General features: G+C 44.9%; 1 protein-coding gene across 2 annotated transcripts in view; it reads left to right on the forward strand.

The window, feature by feature from the left end:
* Positions 1–16,952, forward strand: part of ASAP3 (ArfGAP with SH3 domain, ankyrin repeat and PH domain 3) — a 68,558-nt gene that overhangs the window by 25,608 nt on the left and 25,998 nt on the right. For both annotated transcript variants that reach the window (XM_074305885.1, XM_074305886.1), the window contains exons 2-8: positions 3,200–3,272; positions 3,437–3,582; positions 5,103–5,177; positions 9,771–9,820; positions 15,422–15,533; positions 16,244–16,329; positions 16,661–16,736. In XM_074305885.1, coding sequence (XP_074161986.1) covers positions 3,200–3,272; positions 3,437–3,582; positions 5,103–5,177; positions 9,771–9,820; positions 15,422–15,533; positions 16,244–16,329; positions 16,661–16,736 — 618 coding nt within the window. The remainder of the gene's footprint in view (positions 1–3,199; positions 3,273–3,436; positions 3,583–5,102; positions 5,178–9,770; positions 9,821–15,421; positions 15,534–16,243; positions 16,330–16,660; positions 16,737–16,952) is intronic.

Raw genomic sequence — 16,952 nt, forward strand, 5'->3', positions numbered from 1 at the left:
CTTCTATCAAATGAGGGTCTTAAACTTTGGTTTTTTCCAGATTTAGATCCTTCATCCTACAAACCTTCATTTTCTTTTTTAAAAATATATTTTAGGGGGCAGCTAAGTGGCATAGTGAATAGAGCACCAGCTCTGAATACAAAAGGACTTGAGTTTAAATCTACACTTCCTAGCTGTGTGACCCTGGGCAAGTCACTTAACTACAATTGCCTCAGCAAACGTTTTAAAATATATATATATATATATATATATATATATATATATATATATATATATTTTTTTTTTTTTAATTAGGGTTAGTTAGATAATGCAGAGGATAGAGCACCAGAGCTAGAGTTAGGAGGACCTGGATCCAAATCTAACCTCAAACACTTAACAAAATAGCTGTGTGATCCTAGGCAAATCATTTGGCACCAAATGCTTCACAAAACATATCTATGTATATATACATATATATATGTATATATGTATATATATATATACATATATATATAGTGTGTGTGGTTATGCATATATATGTATATATTTCATTACTTCCTAATTACATGTAAATAAGTTTTTAACTATTAATATTCAGAATTCCATATTCTCTCTCCCTTTTATCCTTTGAGAAGGTACACAATAGGATATTGATTATACATGTAAAGTCATGCTAAACATATTTCCACATTAGCTACCTTGCAAAAGAAAACATACATACATACAAAATCCCAAGAAAAATAATCAAAAATTTAAAAATTATTCTTCAATATGCATTCAGACTTTATCCGTTCTTGCTCTGGAGGTGGCAAGTATTTTTTTTAACGTGGGTCCTTCACAATTGTCTTGGATCAAGACAATGGAATGGTCTTGATCAGAATGGCCAAGTCTTAAAATATCACCGTTACTGTGTACATTTGAACCTTTATTTTCTGAGAAGTCTCTTCCAGCTCTGACATTTTATGATTGTATCTTTCATATTATTATTATTACAGATTTTTATTTATAAGATATATGCATGGGTAATTTTTCAGTATTGACTCTTGCAAAGCCTTCTGTTCCAAATTTCCCCCTCCTTCCCTTCACCTCCTCCCCTAGCTGGCAGGTAATTCAATACATGTTAAATATGTTAAAGTATATGTTAAATCCAATGTATGTATACATATTTAAATTCTTATCTTGCTATACAAGAAAAATTTAATCTAGAAAGAAAGAAAAAAAATCTGAGAAGAAAAACAAAATGCAAGCAAACAATAACAAAAGAAGTGAGAGTGCTATGTTGTGGTCCACACTCTTTTCCCATAATTCTCTCTCTGGGTGTAGCTGGTTCTCTTCATTACTGAACAATTGGAACTGGTTTGAATTATGATTATATCTGAGACTGGCTTTTTCTAAAGCACAACCATAAAAGAGCTTTGCACACATCTCCAAACCCCATGGTAGGACTGATGTTATCTGGCTAGAGTTTCCATCTATAAAGAGGAACTTCTTATTCATCCACCTTATGGAGATTACTTTTCTGATCTCCTTCCAAGTCACCATCTCCTCCTCTGACATCCATTCTAGATGAATTGAGCTCTCAGTCTCTGCCCTGTGTGTATCCTGTGTGGATACACACAGATGGATGGAAAGGAGGGATCTTCACTATGTAATCAAACCACGGACATGGCTAACTTGCCCCTGACCCAGACTTCCAGGAATGTCTGACTTCTGTCATTTTGCTGCATATATATATATATATATATATATATATATATATATATATATATATATATATATATCCAGATTTGATGTGGAATATATATATATATATATATATATATATATATATATATATATATATATATATATATATATCCAGATTTGATGTGGAATCATAAGCGTATGCATCTAGAGCAACCTCAGCGTCCAGCTAGGGTCTCTCCTTCATTTTAGTGATGAGGAAACTGAGGGAGGGGAGTGAAGTAACCAACCCAAAGTTAAGGAATTTAGTAATCACATACATCTAGATCCAGAGGAAGGAAGATGTGGCCTCAGGTGGAATAAGAACCCGGTGAACTAGTAAATGTTTATTAAATGGGTCTCTAGAACAAAGAATATACTCATGAGGTGCTTTTAAATGTAACCTGCATTATTAACATTTTCTTTATTATTCAGTATAATCAATGAAATAATATTAATCAAACTCTGATGGGAATGATTGTCATTTCTGAGGTGAATATACTCACACTGAAAATTCAACAATTGACTCTCAAATTGGTTCCAGCATAGCCTTGAATGGAGGGTCTGCGTTCTCTTATGTGGAAATATTATAATCAAATATTGCCTGATTTAAGTAGTTTGTGTGGGTGTTTTAGCCTATACACTTGACTGTAAGCTGCTTGAAAACAGGGATTTTAGTCTCATCATTGCAGTGACAAGTACAGAGCTCTTCATACAGTAGATACTTAATATGTGTATTGTTCTGTACTGGATGGAGAAGGTTTAGGAAGACCATAGTAAACTGCCTAGAAACATAATTAGCCCACATCATTAGTGGACTTCAAGTAGAAATTATATAACCACTTGTGGGCTATTTAATCTGATCTAAACTCTATCTTTTCCATTGACAAGTACAGGGCTCTTCATACACTAGGCATTTAATATGTGTTTTTTGTATTGTTCTGTCCTGGAAGGAAAGCATTTGTCACCTCTATGGGCTCAGGAGGAGTGTAGTAAACTGCCTAGAAACATAGTGAGTCCCCATCTCTAGTGGACTTCAAATAGAAACTATATAACCACTTGTGGGCTATTTAGTCTCATCTAAAATGTATCTTTCCTAGGGACAAGTACAGAGCTCTTCATACAGTAGGCACTATTAAGTGCTTTTTGTATAGTTCTGTACTGGATGGAAAAGGCTCAGGAGGACCATAGCAAACTGCCCAGAAGCATAGTGAGCCCCATCACTAGTGGTCTTCAAGTAAAAACTATACGGCCACTTGTGGGTTATGTTGTGAAGAGGATTTCTTTTAAGTTACAGTTTGGACGAAGTGCTTCCTGAGTTTCTCCTGGGTCAGATCCTGTGATTCTGTGAGGGTGGGGGAAGGGTTCTTGTTTCCTGGATCGAGGAGAAGGTCTATAGTCCATGTGTGACCCTGTGGGGGGACCTGGGCCCTAGTTCAGAAAGAAAGGCCCCTTGCCTTGTTGATGTTTTGCAGAACATCCTTTCTTTGTTTCCTAGGCCCTTGAAGGGGACCAGGCCATCCTGCAGCGAATTAAGAAATCAGTCCGGACGATTCATAGCTCTGGCCTTGGTGAGTGAAGGGGCAGCTTCAGTGGCTGCGTTGGTGGTAGTGCGGGAAGCGGGGACATCCAGCAGCCCCCCCGTGCCCCTTACCAGCCTCCAGCCTCCAGCTAACTTAGTAGACCTTCTCTCCCTGGCCCAGCCAATGGCTAACCCACCGATTTCCCTTCCCAGCCCACGTGGAGAATGAGGAACAGTACAGTGAGGCCCTGGAGACCTTCGGTAATAGCCACCTCTCCCAGAACAACCACGAGCTGTCCACAGGCTTCCTGAACCTGGCTGTGTTCACTCGGGAGGTGGCTGCCCTCTTCAAGAATCTGGTAAGGGCAGAGAAGGTGTACTGGCCTGCCATCCTATTCACTTCCTGCCTCAGGAGGACCCAGGGTCTAGTTGAGCTTCAAAGATGGAGAGCTTCAAGGTGGGCTGTGGATAGGGTGCTAGACCTGAGTTCAAATCCTTCCTCATGTGTTTACTAACTGAGCACAAGACAAGATTGGTTTAAAGTTGAATGGCCGCTTTACAGAGAAGGAAATTGAGCTCAGAATACTTCTGTGTCCCTGTACAAGTCCCTAATCTCCATAATGTGATGTAGAGCTAGTAAGTATTTCAGAAGAATTTGAACCCAGAACTTTCTCCCATTTTTCTCATCTCTGCCTGAGTTGTTATGAAGGCTCAAGAGGAATAATATATAAAAAGTGTTTTGCAAACCTCAAAGCACCATATAAAAATTCTAGCCATTATTGTTATTAGAGAAAGCCTCTAAGAGAGGGGAAAATCTCTGGAGTAGCAGGTAGCAGAGCAAGATTAGAACCCAGGCCTTCTGTTCATTTCCCCATGAGGCTTATAAAGTCCTATTTAAACCATGCCTTGTAAGAGATGTAGTGAAAGTCTCATGACAATTAAGGAAGTTGAGACCTCGAGAGAGGAAATGTTCCAACCACAGCCACGAATTTGAGAAGTGTCAGCAGCAAGATTAGACCGTGGTCTTCCTTTTCTTCACATGGGACATTACCCAATGACACGAAGGTTCAGGGCTAAGTTGTATGGGCTGGGAGGAAATAGGGAGAACAGGGAGGCTGAAGGTGGCCTGGGGAAGCTGGAGAGGAGTTCTAGGTTGAAAGATAGGTGGGAAGAAGGGCATCCATCCCAGGGAGCCACATGTGCTAAAGTGAGAAATCTGGAGGGGAGGCATCCTGGTGGGGCAGGAGGGTCCTTCTTGCCCAGATACTCAGCTCCAAGCTTAGTTCTCCTGCGTTGGGAAGATGTGATCTGAAAAAGCCATGTTCCCTCTCTGGGCCTCGGCTTTTTCATCTGTAAAATGGGGGTTTGGACAGGATAGTTCAACTCGATTCAGTTTATTCAGCAAGCTTTTGTCACTGATGTACCATGCTAAGTGCTAGAAATACAAAGACAAAAATGAAATAATGCTTGCTCTCAAGAAGCTTACAATTTAGCAAGTAAGAGGACATATAAATATTAGTATATACAAAGTAAATATAAGGTAACAGCTGGGTAAATTATTATTGAGGAGGAGGAAGGGGAGGATCCCTTGCCTGGATGGGTGAAGGGAAGCCAGGGAGCTCCCAACAGGCTCCATACTGCCTCAGCAGATTGGAAGCAAAGGCCAATAGTCTGCCCCAAAATAAAGCTAACCCTACTTTTGTATTAGATTTGTGATGGGACCCTGGCCTCTGAATCCTGGCTCTAACACTTACTAGGTATATGACAATATAAATGTTCCATCACCACTCCAAACCTCAGTTTCTTCTTCTATTAAATGGACTAATACTCCTGGATCTATAATCATATATGGTTTTTTCTCCTTCTCTGTTTCTTCCAGGTGCAGAACCTGAATAATATTGTCTCTTTCCCCCTGGACAGCCTGCTGAAGGGGCAGCTGAGGGATGGTCGACAGGTGAGTTTTGGGGGGAAATAAAAAGATACATGACTCTTTGCAGCCAGTTGGCCTCTCCTCAGGCACAGGGCAAGGGCTTTTTTAGAGAGGTCACCATAGTGTCTCCCATCCCTCAAATTATCTCCTAGGATACGTATATTGGTGATATTAAGACCTAGTTGAGATGTTTATGTCTTGAAAAACACTCTCAACTACACTAAGTCCAGTGAGAAAATAACTTTTAGAGCATCTCTTTTTCTACTTGGATGAGGAAGAAAAGGCCAGGAGGGAACAGCCATGGAGGGCTGTCCTGGCACAGAGAAAGCAGAAAGTGACAGGGCTTGGGCAAGGGTGGAAGTGACAGAAAGAAGACCAAGGCATGGAGTCTGGCCCTGGCTCTGCCTCTAATCAGCTGGGCAAGTTTGGGCAAGCCATTTGTCATATTTGAGCCTCTGTTTTATCATTTTTAAATGAAGAAGTTAGATTAGATGGTCTCTAAGGCCCTTCCCAGCTCTGACCTCCTGGGTTCTAAGGGCCCTCCCAGCTCTGACCTCCCGGGTTCTAAGGGCCCTCCCAGCTCTGACCTCCTGGTTCTAAGGGCCCTCCCAGCTCTGACCTCCTGGGTTCTAAGGGCCCTCCCAGCTCTGACCTCCTGGTTCTAAGGGCCCTCCCAGCTCTGACCTCCTGGGTTCTAAGGGCCCTCCCAGCTCTGACCTCCTGGGTTCTAAGGGCTCCTCCCAGCTCTGACCTCCTGGGTTCTAAGGGCTCCTCCCAGCTCTGACCTCCTGGGTTCTAAGGGCCCTCCCAACTTCTTCTTCCCCAGCTCTGAAATTCTATATTCTAAGGTCTTCCTGCCCATTGCAAGACTGTATGAAACATGAACTCTAATATCAGTAGAAAAAAAGAAAAAAATTGGAGGCAAGAGAAGAGTCTGGATGCTAGAGCTTTCCCAGCCCCATCACCCCCAGAACAGCCAGAGGGCTGCTAAAGTTACCCTGATAGGACTAGACTGAAAGGGAGGGCAGACTCTGAGGGTGGAGACTCAATTGTACTCCAAGGACCCTAGGGAGAAAGCTGCCTGGCAAAGGGTTCTGCTGACAGCTCTAGAGCTACGCTGTGTTTACCTCCCTAAGGCCTTACTCCAGCCCTGAGTCTGCCTTTTCCCAGTCAGAGGTAACAGCCCAAACCAGACAGGCAGCTTTCTTTGAGGAAGGTGGGGTTGGGGATGAGGGAGAGTTGGGGGTGGGGAGGGCCTCTCCTTTGGGATCTTGGCAGTGCCATGGAGTGGACTAGGGATCTGGGAAAGATTTCAGAACCTCATCAGAGACTGAAGTGCCCCAGTGAACCTAAGACAGTTATTTAGATTCCAAAACCTTCCTGATCATGTAGTCAGAGAATTGTGAGACAGATCTCCGGCTTTAGAGTTAAATGCTCTGGGTTAAAATCTTCCTTTTATTACTTATGCCCTGTTTTGCTTTGAGAGAATGGGACAGGATAGTCTGTGGTGCTTTCTCTTACAGTTTAAATCTTTTTTTTATTAATTTTTATAATTATAACATTTTCTTTGACAGTACATATGCATAGGTATTTTTTTTTTACAACATTATCCCTTGTACTCCCTTCTGTTCCGAATTTTTCCCCTCCTTCCCTCCACCCCCTCCCCTAGATGGCAGGCATTCCCATACATATTAAATATGTTACAATATATCCTAGGTACAATATATATGTTCTGAATCGAATTTTGTTGTTGTTGTTGCAAAGGAAGAATTGTATTCAGAAGGTAAAAATAATCTGGGAAGAAAAACAAAACAAAACAAAACAAAACAAAACAAAAAAAAACAAAAAAAAAAAACAATGCTCACAGTTTACACTCATTTCCCAGTGTTCCTTTTTCTGGGTGTAGCTGATTCTGTCCATCATTGCTCAATTGGAATTGGATTAGCTCTTCTCTATGTTGAAGATATCCACTTCCATCAGAATACATCCTCATACAGTGTCATTGTTGAAGTGTATAATGATCTGGTTCTGCTCGTTTCACTCAGCATCAGTTGATGTAAGTCTCTCCAAGCCTCTCTGTATTCATACTGCTGGTCATTTCTTACAGAACAATATTCCATAACCTTCATATACCATAATTTATCCAACCATTCTCCAATTGATGGACATCCATTCATCTTCCAGTTTCTACCCACTACGAAAAGAGCTGCCACAAACATTTTGGCACATACAGGTCCCTTTCTCATCTTTAGTATTTCTTTGGGATATAAGCCCAGTAGTAGCACTGCTGGGTCAAAGGGTATGCACATTTTGATAACTTTTGGGGCATAATTCCAGATTGCTCTTCAAAATGGTTGGATTCTTTCACAACTCCACCAATAATGCATCAGTGTCCCAGTTTTCCCACATCCCCTCCAACATTCATCATTATTTGTTCCTGTCATCTTAGCCAATCTGACAGGTGTGTAGTGGTATCTCAGAGTTGTCTCAATTTGCATTTCTCTGATCAATAGTGATTTGGAACACTCTTTCATATGAGTGGAAATAGTTTCAATTTCATCATCTGAGAATTGTCTGTTCATATCCTTTGACCATTTATCAATTGGAGAATGGCTTGATTTCTTATAAATTAAGTCAATTCTCTGTATATTTTGGAGATGAGGCCTTTATCAGAACCTTTCACTGTAAAAATGTTTTCCCAATTTGTTACTTCCCTTCTAATCTTGTTTGCATTAGTTTTGTTTGTGCAAAAGCTTTTTAATTTGGCGTAATCAAAATGTTCTATTTTGTGATCAATAATGGTCTCTAGTTCTCCTTTGGTCACAAATTCCTTCCTCCTCCACAAGTCTGAGAGGTAAACTATCCTATGTTCCTCTGATTTATTTATGATCTTGTTCTTTATGGCTAAATCATGGACCTATTTTGATCTTATCTTAGTATGTGGTGTTAAATGTGGGTCCATGCCTAATTTCCAGTTTTCCCAGCAGTTTTTGTCAAATAATGAATTCTTTTTTTTTTTTTTTTTGGGAGGCTGGGGTTAAGTGACTTGCCCAGGGTCACACAGCTAGGAAGTGTTAAGTGTCTGAGACCAGATTTGAACTCGGGTCCTCCTGAATTCAGGGCTGGTGCTCTATCCACTGTGCTACCTAGCTGCCCTCCAAATAATGAATTCTTATCCCAAAAGTTGGGATCTTTGGGTTTGTCAAACACTAGATTGCTATTTTTATTCACTATCTTGTCCTGTGAACCAAACCTATTCCGCTGATCAACAAGTCTATTTCTTAGCCAATACCAAATGGTTTTGGTGACTGCTGCTTTATAATATAGTTCTAAATAAGGTACAGCTAGTCCACCTTCATTTGATTTTTTGTGAAAAGGCTTTTTTAAAGTTTACAGCCTCCAGATCAAGAGCCATTATCCTAAGATCTCTTCTAGCTTTGATATTTTATGTGGGAAGGTCATTTGTAGCTCTGGCTTTCTATGTGCTAAGAACCCTCCCAGCTCTGACATTCTGTGCTCTAAGGGTCCTCCCATCTCTGACCTCCTGTGTTCTAAGGGTCCTCCCAACTCTGACCTGCTGGGTTCTAAGGGCCCTCCCAGCTCTGACCTCCTGGGTTCTAAGGGCTCTCCCAACTCTGACCTCCTGGGTTCTAAGGGCTCTCTCAGCTCTGACCTCCTGGGTTCTCAGGGCCCTCCCAGCTCTGACCTCCTGGGTTCTAAGGGCCCTCCCAGCTCTGACCTCCTGGGTTCTAAGGGCCCTCTCAGCTCTGACTTCTCTGCTCTAAGAGCCCTTCCAGCACCTCTGATATTCTATATTGTATAGGACTTGCCTAGCTCTGACATTCTGTGTCCTAAATTCCCTCTCGTTCCTTATTCCCTATGATCCTATGTTCTTAGCTAACTATCTGAACATGGCAAAGTTCAGACTAAAATAGGCAAGATGGAGAGAGGATTGCTGAGGTCTAGGTCTTCCTACCTAGGAGCAAGATCAAGTTGATTGGAAGGATTAGTTCAGAATGGATTCATTTGGAGGGATGGGTTTTATGGGCATCAATGTCAAGACTAGGAACATGAGTGCAAAAATCTGGGTAGAGGAAAAGATCAGATTTGAGGGTCCACAGGTCTAGACTGAGGAGGATGGCATTAGTACCTACTGGATGCCAGGCATTGGGCCAAGTACTGGGGATATAAATAAAGGCAAAAGACAGCCCTGCCCTCAAGAAGCTCACAGTTTAATGGTGAATGAGACAAGATGCAAGCAATTACTTCCAAAGACACCATATTTAGTATAAATTGGAGATAATCATCCAAGAGAAGGCAGTAACCTTAAGGCTTTCAGTAGAAGGCTGGATTTTTGTTAGTATTTGAAGGAAGCCAAGAGAGCTACAGGGGAGGAACAACCATTGGGCATCCCACAGGTACGGTGGAGGGATGGGGTTTATTTGGGGGAGGATTTAGGACTTGGGCAATGGGTCAGAGTGGGGGATGAAGACAGTCCCCAGGAGTCTGGAGGGGGTCACTCTCAGACTCCAGGAAGCATGTCATGGGGCAACCCCATAAAGGGGCGAGAGTTGTTCTGATAAAACTCTTTCTGATCCTCCTTTCCTTGAACCACAGGATTCCAGGAAGCAGGTGGAGAAGGCTTGGAGAGACTATGAGACCAAAATGTAAGTTCTCCGGGGAGATGGGCTGCCCAAGAACCTGCCACTTACTTTCTCAGAGCAATAATAATAATGATGATGGTGACCTCCAAGGCTTACAAGCCCGTGCCTCACACCTTTATATAGCACTATGACATTTGATAACCCTCTTTTATAGATGAGGAAACTGAGTCTCAGAGTTTGACCAGAGCTTGAGCCTCTTCTCTCTCTGATTGGGCTCCTGGCCCCAGAGATGGCTCCTGGACTTAGGAGGGATTTAGAAGAAAAAAATTTTTTTAAAAGGCAGAAAATGAACTTCCTGATTGTATGAGCTATGTCACCTGGCAAGGTCACACATGCTTTCCTTCTCTGAGGCAGAAAAGCAGCCATGTTGGGACACTGAGTGCCCAGTGTGGCCCAGCAAATAAAAAGAAGGCAGAAATGCTGCTCTGGCTGCCTGCGACTTCCCTGGAGTTGGGTAGGAACATCAGAAGCCTTGGGCCCCTCTGGGGCTGGGTTCCTACCTCTACTTCCTGGGGGATCTGGGCTGCAAGCTTATCCATGGTAAGATCAAAAGAGCCAGAAGCCTCTAGAGGCCAGCTTTGGGGTAAGAGGAACTGGATTCAAATTCTACTTTTGGTTCTTCTATTTGTGTGACTTTAAGCAAGGTGCCTGCTCTGGGTCTCAGTTTCTTATCTGTAAAATGAAATGACCTCTAAGGTTTCTTATGACTCAACATATGTGATCCTGTGATCAAATGAGATATTTGCTTTTTTAGCATTAATATTTTATTTTTTTAATTAAAGATTTAATTTTCAGAAGATATACATGCATAATTTTTCAACATTAGCCCTTGCAAAACCTTGTGTTCCAATTTCCCCCCTTCTCCCCACCCTCTCCCCTAGATGGAAGTAGCCAACATATGTTAAACATGGTAGAAATATGTTAGATCCAATATATGCATACATAGTTATACAGTTATCTTGCTGCACAAGAAAAACCAGATCAAAAGGGGAGAAAATGAGAAAGTAAAATGCAAGCAAACAACAATAGAAAGAGTGAAAATGCTGTGTATGACCCACACTCAGTTCCCACAGTCCTCTCTCTGTATCTAGATGGCTCTCTCCATCACTAGGTCATTGGAACTGTCCTGAATCATCTCATTGTTGGAAAGAGCCACGTCCATCAGAATCAATCATTGTGTAATCTTGTTTTTGCCATGTATAATGAACTGGTTCTGCTCATCAAATGAGATATCTGTAAAGCATTTAGTATAGTGCTAGGTACATAGTAAATGTTATATAAATGATAGCAATGATGATGCTAAAAACCATGACAACGATAATAATGCTGATGTCAGAGCTGGGAGGGCCCTTAGAGCCCAGGAGGTCAGAGCTGGGAGGGCCCTTAGAACCTGGGATATCAGAGCTGGGAGAGCCCTTAGAACCTGGGATATCAGAGCTGGGAGGCCCTTAGAACCCAGCAAATGACACTTTTAGTCTATACAATGTCCAAAATGGGGGGAGCTCTCAGAGATCAAGGCCCAGGCCCCTGATTTTTGCTTTCAGGATCACGGAGCCCACAGAAAGATAGCGATGGATTAATCCATCTTGCTGGCAGTTCTTCCCCATGCAGGGCCCAGAGTCCTGCATCTTTGGGTCTCCGGCCATGTTCCGGAATGGGGTACTGACTCAGTGGGCCCCAGCAGACATCCTGAGAGCTTCTGCTCCAGCTGCTCCATGACTGTCCTCTACCCGCTCTGGCCCCGGTCTCAGAAGGAAGTGGCCAGCTGGGGGCGTAGGGGAGGGAATTTACTAAGCAGGCCTGTGTAAAAACCCATGACGGGCACTTGGGGGAGACAAAAATAAAGGAGACTCTGGTCTAACCTTCCCGCATGGTGGCTGTCCAGTAGGGAAGAGAATAATATGTGGACACAAGTCTGTGTGAGCAGGAGCCGGAGCGGGCCCCAGACCCCAGGCTCTCCGATGCATTCATTTTCCACATGGAGAAACTGTGGCCCAGAGGGGCTCGGGGCCTTCTCCCTATCACTTTAGCAGCAGGGACCTGGGACTCCCAACCTGGCCTCCTTTCCACTTTAATTACAGGAATAAGAACAGGGGCTGGATCTGGGATTTCAGTGATCCAGGGAACTCCCAGGTGAGGAAAATCCCTCTACTAATACAGATTGGCACATCTTCTGTGACTTCAGAGGCCTGTTATAGAGACTTGCATAGGACACACAGAAAGAAGGGAACTGCGACCCCCTCGGATGAGCTCTCCATCCGCCACCCCCCAGCAGCCTCCTATTTTAAAATTATGCTTTAATTATAATGCAAATAAAAATAGATTATTAAAATAGTGCAAAGAGAGTGCTAGCTGGGAGGAGAAAGGGAGCATTTCCAGCTGGGGGAAGGATTTCTGGAGCAGTTGGTGACCATGCTGGGCCTCCAAGAAGGAGATTGATTGCAACAGGTGGCGGGAGTGGAGGCAGCGGCTCCAAGGGCGAGCAGGAGGGTGGGGCCGGATCTGGGGCCCAGACAGCCTGAGAGAGCAGGGAAATGTGCCTCCCAGCCCGGCTGCTGGGGGAGGGGGCTTTAAAAAACATTTTCTTTTCTATCATGATTTTAGCAATCATCAACAAATCAGTCAATCAGCAAAGAATTCTTAAGGGTCTACTAGGAACCAGGGTCTGTGTTGGGGACCAGGGCTACAATCCCTATGTTGAGCTTAGGTTCTTTAATGGGGGGACCATGCATAAATTGGTATATACAAGATAAATATAAAGAGGGAGGAACAGAAGAAGGAAGGAAAGAAAGAATGAGGGAAGGAAAGGAGGGAGGGAAAGAAAGAAGGGAGAAAGGGAGGGACAGAGGAAAGAAGGAAGAAATGAAGGAAGGAAAGGGAAGGAAGGAGGGAAGGAAGGAAGGGAAAAAAGAAAAAAGGAAGAAAGGAAAGAAGGGAGTGTGAAAGGGAGAGAAGAAGGGGAAGAAAAAAAGAGAGGGAGGGAAGGAGGAATAAAGGAAAGAAGAAAGGAAAATGAGGAAAAAAGGAAGAAGAGAGAAGAAAGAAAGAAGAGAATGAGAAAGAAAGGAAGGAAGATAGGAAGGAAAGAAGAAAAGAAAGGAAAAGAAATTAGAGGAGAGGGAGGAAGAAAAGAAGGAAAAAGGGCAAGGAAGAAAGAAAGAAGGGAGGCAGGAAGTGAGGGAAGAAGGAAAGAAGATTATGGTCTAATGTGTCAGTCAAGATACAAATCCTAGCAAAAGACAGGCCCTATTCTGAGGATCTTAATTCTAAGGGAAGATAATACATTGAAGGCAGCTATAAGGAGGTGGACAGTGAGGAGTGAAAGTATAAGTAGAGAAGGGAACATGGTTTTGCAGTCCAAAAAGTCAGGATCAGGGCTAGGAGGGAAAAGATGCAAAAAAAGAATAAGGAAGAAGATTGCTGGTGGAGCTCTCTCTGAGCCTCAGATCTGTACAATAGAGATAATATTACCTGTAACACTTAATGATGGAGCATTTATGTAGCACAATGGCTGGAGCACCAGGCCTGCAAGCAGGAAAACCCGAGTTCAAATGCAGCTTCAGATACTTGCTAGCTGGATGATTTTGTCTAAGTCACTTAACCCTGTTTGCCTCAGTTTCCTCATCTGTAAAATGAGCTGGAGAAGGAAATAGCAAACTACTCTAGTATCTTTGCTAAGGACGCCTCAAATGGGCTCACAAAGAAGCAAACATGACTGAAATGAATGAAAAACAAAAATTTCATCATGGGATTATTACAATATTTAAATTTGACAATAGATGGTAAGCCCTATATGGTGGCCAGTTATTGTGTCAGTCGGACAAGCCACTCTAGGGACTCGGTTTTTCTCATTGTGTGAAATCCCCTGATTTGACTCGTGGTTCTTAACCTGTTCTATGTATCTTGGACCCCTGCTTGAGCAGTCTGGGAAAGCCAGGAACCCCAACTTGGAATCATATTTTTAAATACCTAGGACAAAATACATGAGATTAGAAAGGAAGCCAAATTATGTGGAACTACAATGGTCAAAGTGAAAAACATACAAATAAAAAAAAAATAAAACCAAGTTTCTGAAATATGGGTTAATATGGGAAGTGATGATGATGATGATAATTACTTTTATATAATACTTTAAGGTTTGCAAAGTTCTTTATATAAGTTACTGTTTGAGTTCCACAACTTCTCTATTAAAAGAGTTTTTGTAAGTAATGTTATCCCTTCTTTACAAGTAAGGAAAGCAGTTAAATGATTTGCCCACAGTCACATAGCTAAGATATGATAAAAGTAGAGTTAGAACTCAGGGGTCTCATTTTGTGTTTTAAAGGTTTTTCCAGCTCTGACCTCCCGGGCTCTAAGGGCCCTCCTGGCTCTGACCTCCTGGTTCTAAGGGCCCTCCCAGTTCTGACCTCCCGGGTTCTAAGGGCCCTCCCAGCCCTGACCTCCTGGGTTCTAAGGGCCTTCCCAGCTCTGACCTCCTGGGTTCTAAGGGCCCTCCCAGCTCTGACCTCCTGGGTTCTAAGGGCCCTCCCAGCTCTGACCTCCCGGGTTCTAAGGGCCCTCCCAGCTCTGACCTCCTGGGTTCTAAAGGCCCTCCCAGCTCTGACCTCCTGGGTTCTAAGGGCCCTCCCAGCTCTGACCTCCTGGGTTCTAAGGGCCCTCCCGGCTCTGACCTCCTGGTTCTAAGGGCCCTCCCAGTTCTGACCTCCCGGGCTCTAAGGGCCCTCCTGGCTCTGACCTCCTGGTTCTAAGGGCCCTCCCAGTTCTGACCTCCCGGGTTCTAAGGGCCCTCCCAGCCCTGACCTCCTGGGTTCTAAGGGCCTTCCCAGCTCTGACCTCCTGGGTTCTAAGGGCCCTCCCAGCTCTGACCTCCTGGGTTCTAAGGGCCCTCCCAGCTCTGACCTCCCGGGTTCTAAGGGCCCTCCCAGCTCTGACCTCCTGGGTTCTAAAGGCCCTCCCAGCTCTGACCTCCTGGGTTCTAAGGGCCCTCCCAGCTCTGACCTCCTGGGTTCTAAGGGCCCTCCCGGCTCTGACCTCCTGGTTCTAAGGGCCCTCCCAGTTCTGACCTCCCGGGCTCTAAGGGCCCTCCTGGCTCTGACCTCCTGGTTCTAAGGGCCCTCCCAGTTCTGACCTCCCGGGTTCTAAGGGCCCTCCCAGCCCTGACCTCCTGGGTTCTAAGGGCCTTCCCAGCTCTGACCTCCTGGGTTCTAAGGGCCCTCCCAGCCCTGACCTCCTGGGTTCTAAGGGCCCTCCCAGCTCTGACCTCCCGGGTTCTAAGGGCCCTCCCAGCTCTGACATCCTGGGTTCTAAGGGCCCTCCCAGCTCTGACCTCCTGGGTTCTAAGAACCTCCCAGCTCTGACCTCCTGGGTCCTAAGGGCCCTCCCAGCTCTGACATCCTGGGTTCTAAGGGCCCTCCCAGCTCTGACCTCCTGGGTTCTAAGGGCCCTCCCAGCTCGGACATCCTGGGTTCTAAGGACCCTTCTAGTTCTGACATTCTGTGCTTTTTCTGGCCTTATTCAGTGCATCAGTAAAGAATTAATGCTAGAGATGGTGAGAGCTGAGACTAGCCAGGCTCTCTCAGTCCTTTCTCTGTGTGTGGTCTCTAGGGCCAGGCTGGAGAAGGAGAAGGAGCGGTCCAGAATGACTGGAGGGGGCCCTGGAGAGGCTGCCCAGGACACCCAGCGAGAGCGCCGAGTCTTCCAGCTGCACATGTGTGAGGTGGGCTGATGTGGTTAGGATGGATGCTCTCTGGGCATGTCAAAGGGCCCATCTCGGATCTCGGAGTGGGCCCAGGAGACCAACGGCCTGGGATCCGAGGCCCATGCTCTCAGGCTCTGACCTCTAAGTTGCTCATCTGCTCCCAGGCTGTGATCCTAAGGTCCTCGGGCAGGGATGTCTCTGCCCCTCAGTGTCAGAAGACCTGGGGCCGGAGAAGGGTGGTGTCTCCCTTTCCCAGCACAAGGAGAGGGGCTCACGGAGCCAGGATGGAAGCTGAGAGGGGAGCTTCCCGTTCCAGCATCCCGGCCTCTGGGCCCAAATGGCTTATTTGCAGTCTCTTAATCCTTTCCATGATAATAATGATCTATACTTGCCTAATAACAATCCAGCAAAAATAGTTTTAAAAGAACAAAGAAAAAAAAATTAACAATCCAGCAAAGTAGTTCATGCAAAGGTTATTATCCTTCTTTTAGAGATGAGGACTCTCATAAAGGAAGGGGGGAGCATTAGCCAAGATCCAGTCCCCAGGGTCCAGGCTCTTTCCACAAGCCTGTCTCTCCAGAGACCGCTGCCCTTCCCTCCACCAGGGACCCTGGCTCTCCAGCCCCCGGCCCTGGCCACTTCCTGGACCCAGGCTGGGGAAAATGGGAAGGGGGCAAAGGTGAGGGAACCAGTGTTCTGGCTAATGTCTCCGGCCTCCTCTCACTCAGTACCTGCTCAAAGCCAGCGAGAACCAGATGAAACAAGGTCCTGATTTCCTCCAGAGCCTCATTAAGTTCTTCCACGCCCAGCACAAGTAGGTATTCTGAACAATCTCCCCTCTCCCCATCCGGACCCCTCCAGGGCCAGCAGCTGCCCCAGGAAGGGATTGGGAGCCCAGGACCATGACCCACAAATCCGTTTTGGTTACCTTAGTCAGCTAGCTCTGGCTGGTAATGGGGGTGGATGGTGGGGACCAGTGCTGGGGGAGGGGGGGCTGTGCCCCTTCCCTTCCATTTCTGCCCTGGTTGGGGGGGGCATGTCCCTAGGTACGCTCCCTTCCTTTTTCCTCCATCTGATCTCTGTCTCTCATTCTGTCTATCTACCCATCTGTTTGTCCCCCCCCTTCGCCCTCTGAAATCCCTCAGCTTTTTCCAAGATGGCTGGAAGGCAGCTCAAAGCTTGTCTCCCTTCATTGAGAAACTGGCAGCCTCGGTACACTCGGTAGGTTTTTTTCCCCTGGGGGGATGGTCAGTTGTCATTGTGGAGTGAATCAATGGATGGATGACTGCTTAGAGCATTTATTAAACACTTACTAAGTGCCAGTCACTGTGCTAGACACTGTAAATATAAAGGCAGGCAAATGTAATGGTCCTTACTCAGCAAGGAGCCCACACACTAATGGGAGATGGCAAGACAAGTCAATGTGCATCTATTAAG

The sequence above is a fragment of the Sminthopsis crassicaudata genome, chromosome 3 (genome assembly GCF_048593235.1).
Source record: "Sminthopsis crassicaudata isolate SCR6 chromosome 3, ASM4859323v1, whole genome shotgun sequence".
Lineage (NCBI taxonomy): Eukaryota > Metazoa > Chordata > Mammalia > Dasyuromorphia > Dasyuridae > Sminthopsis > Sminthopsis crassicaudata.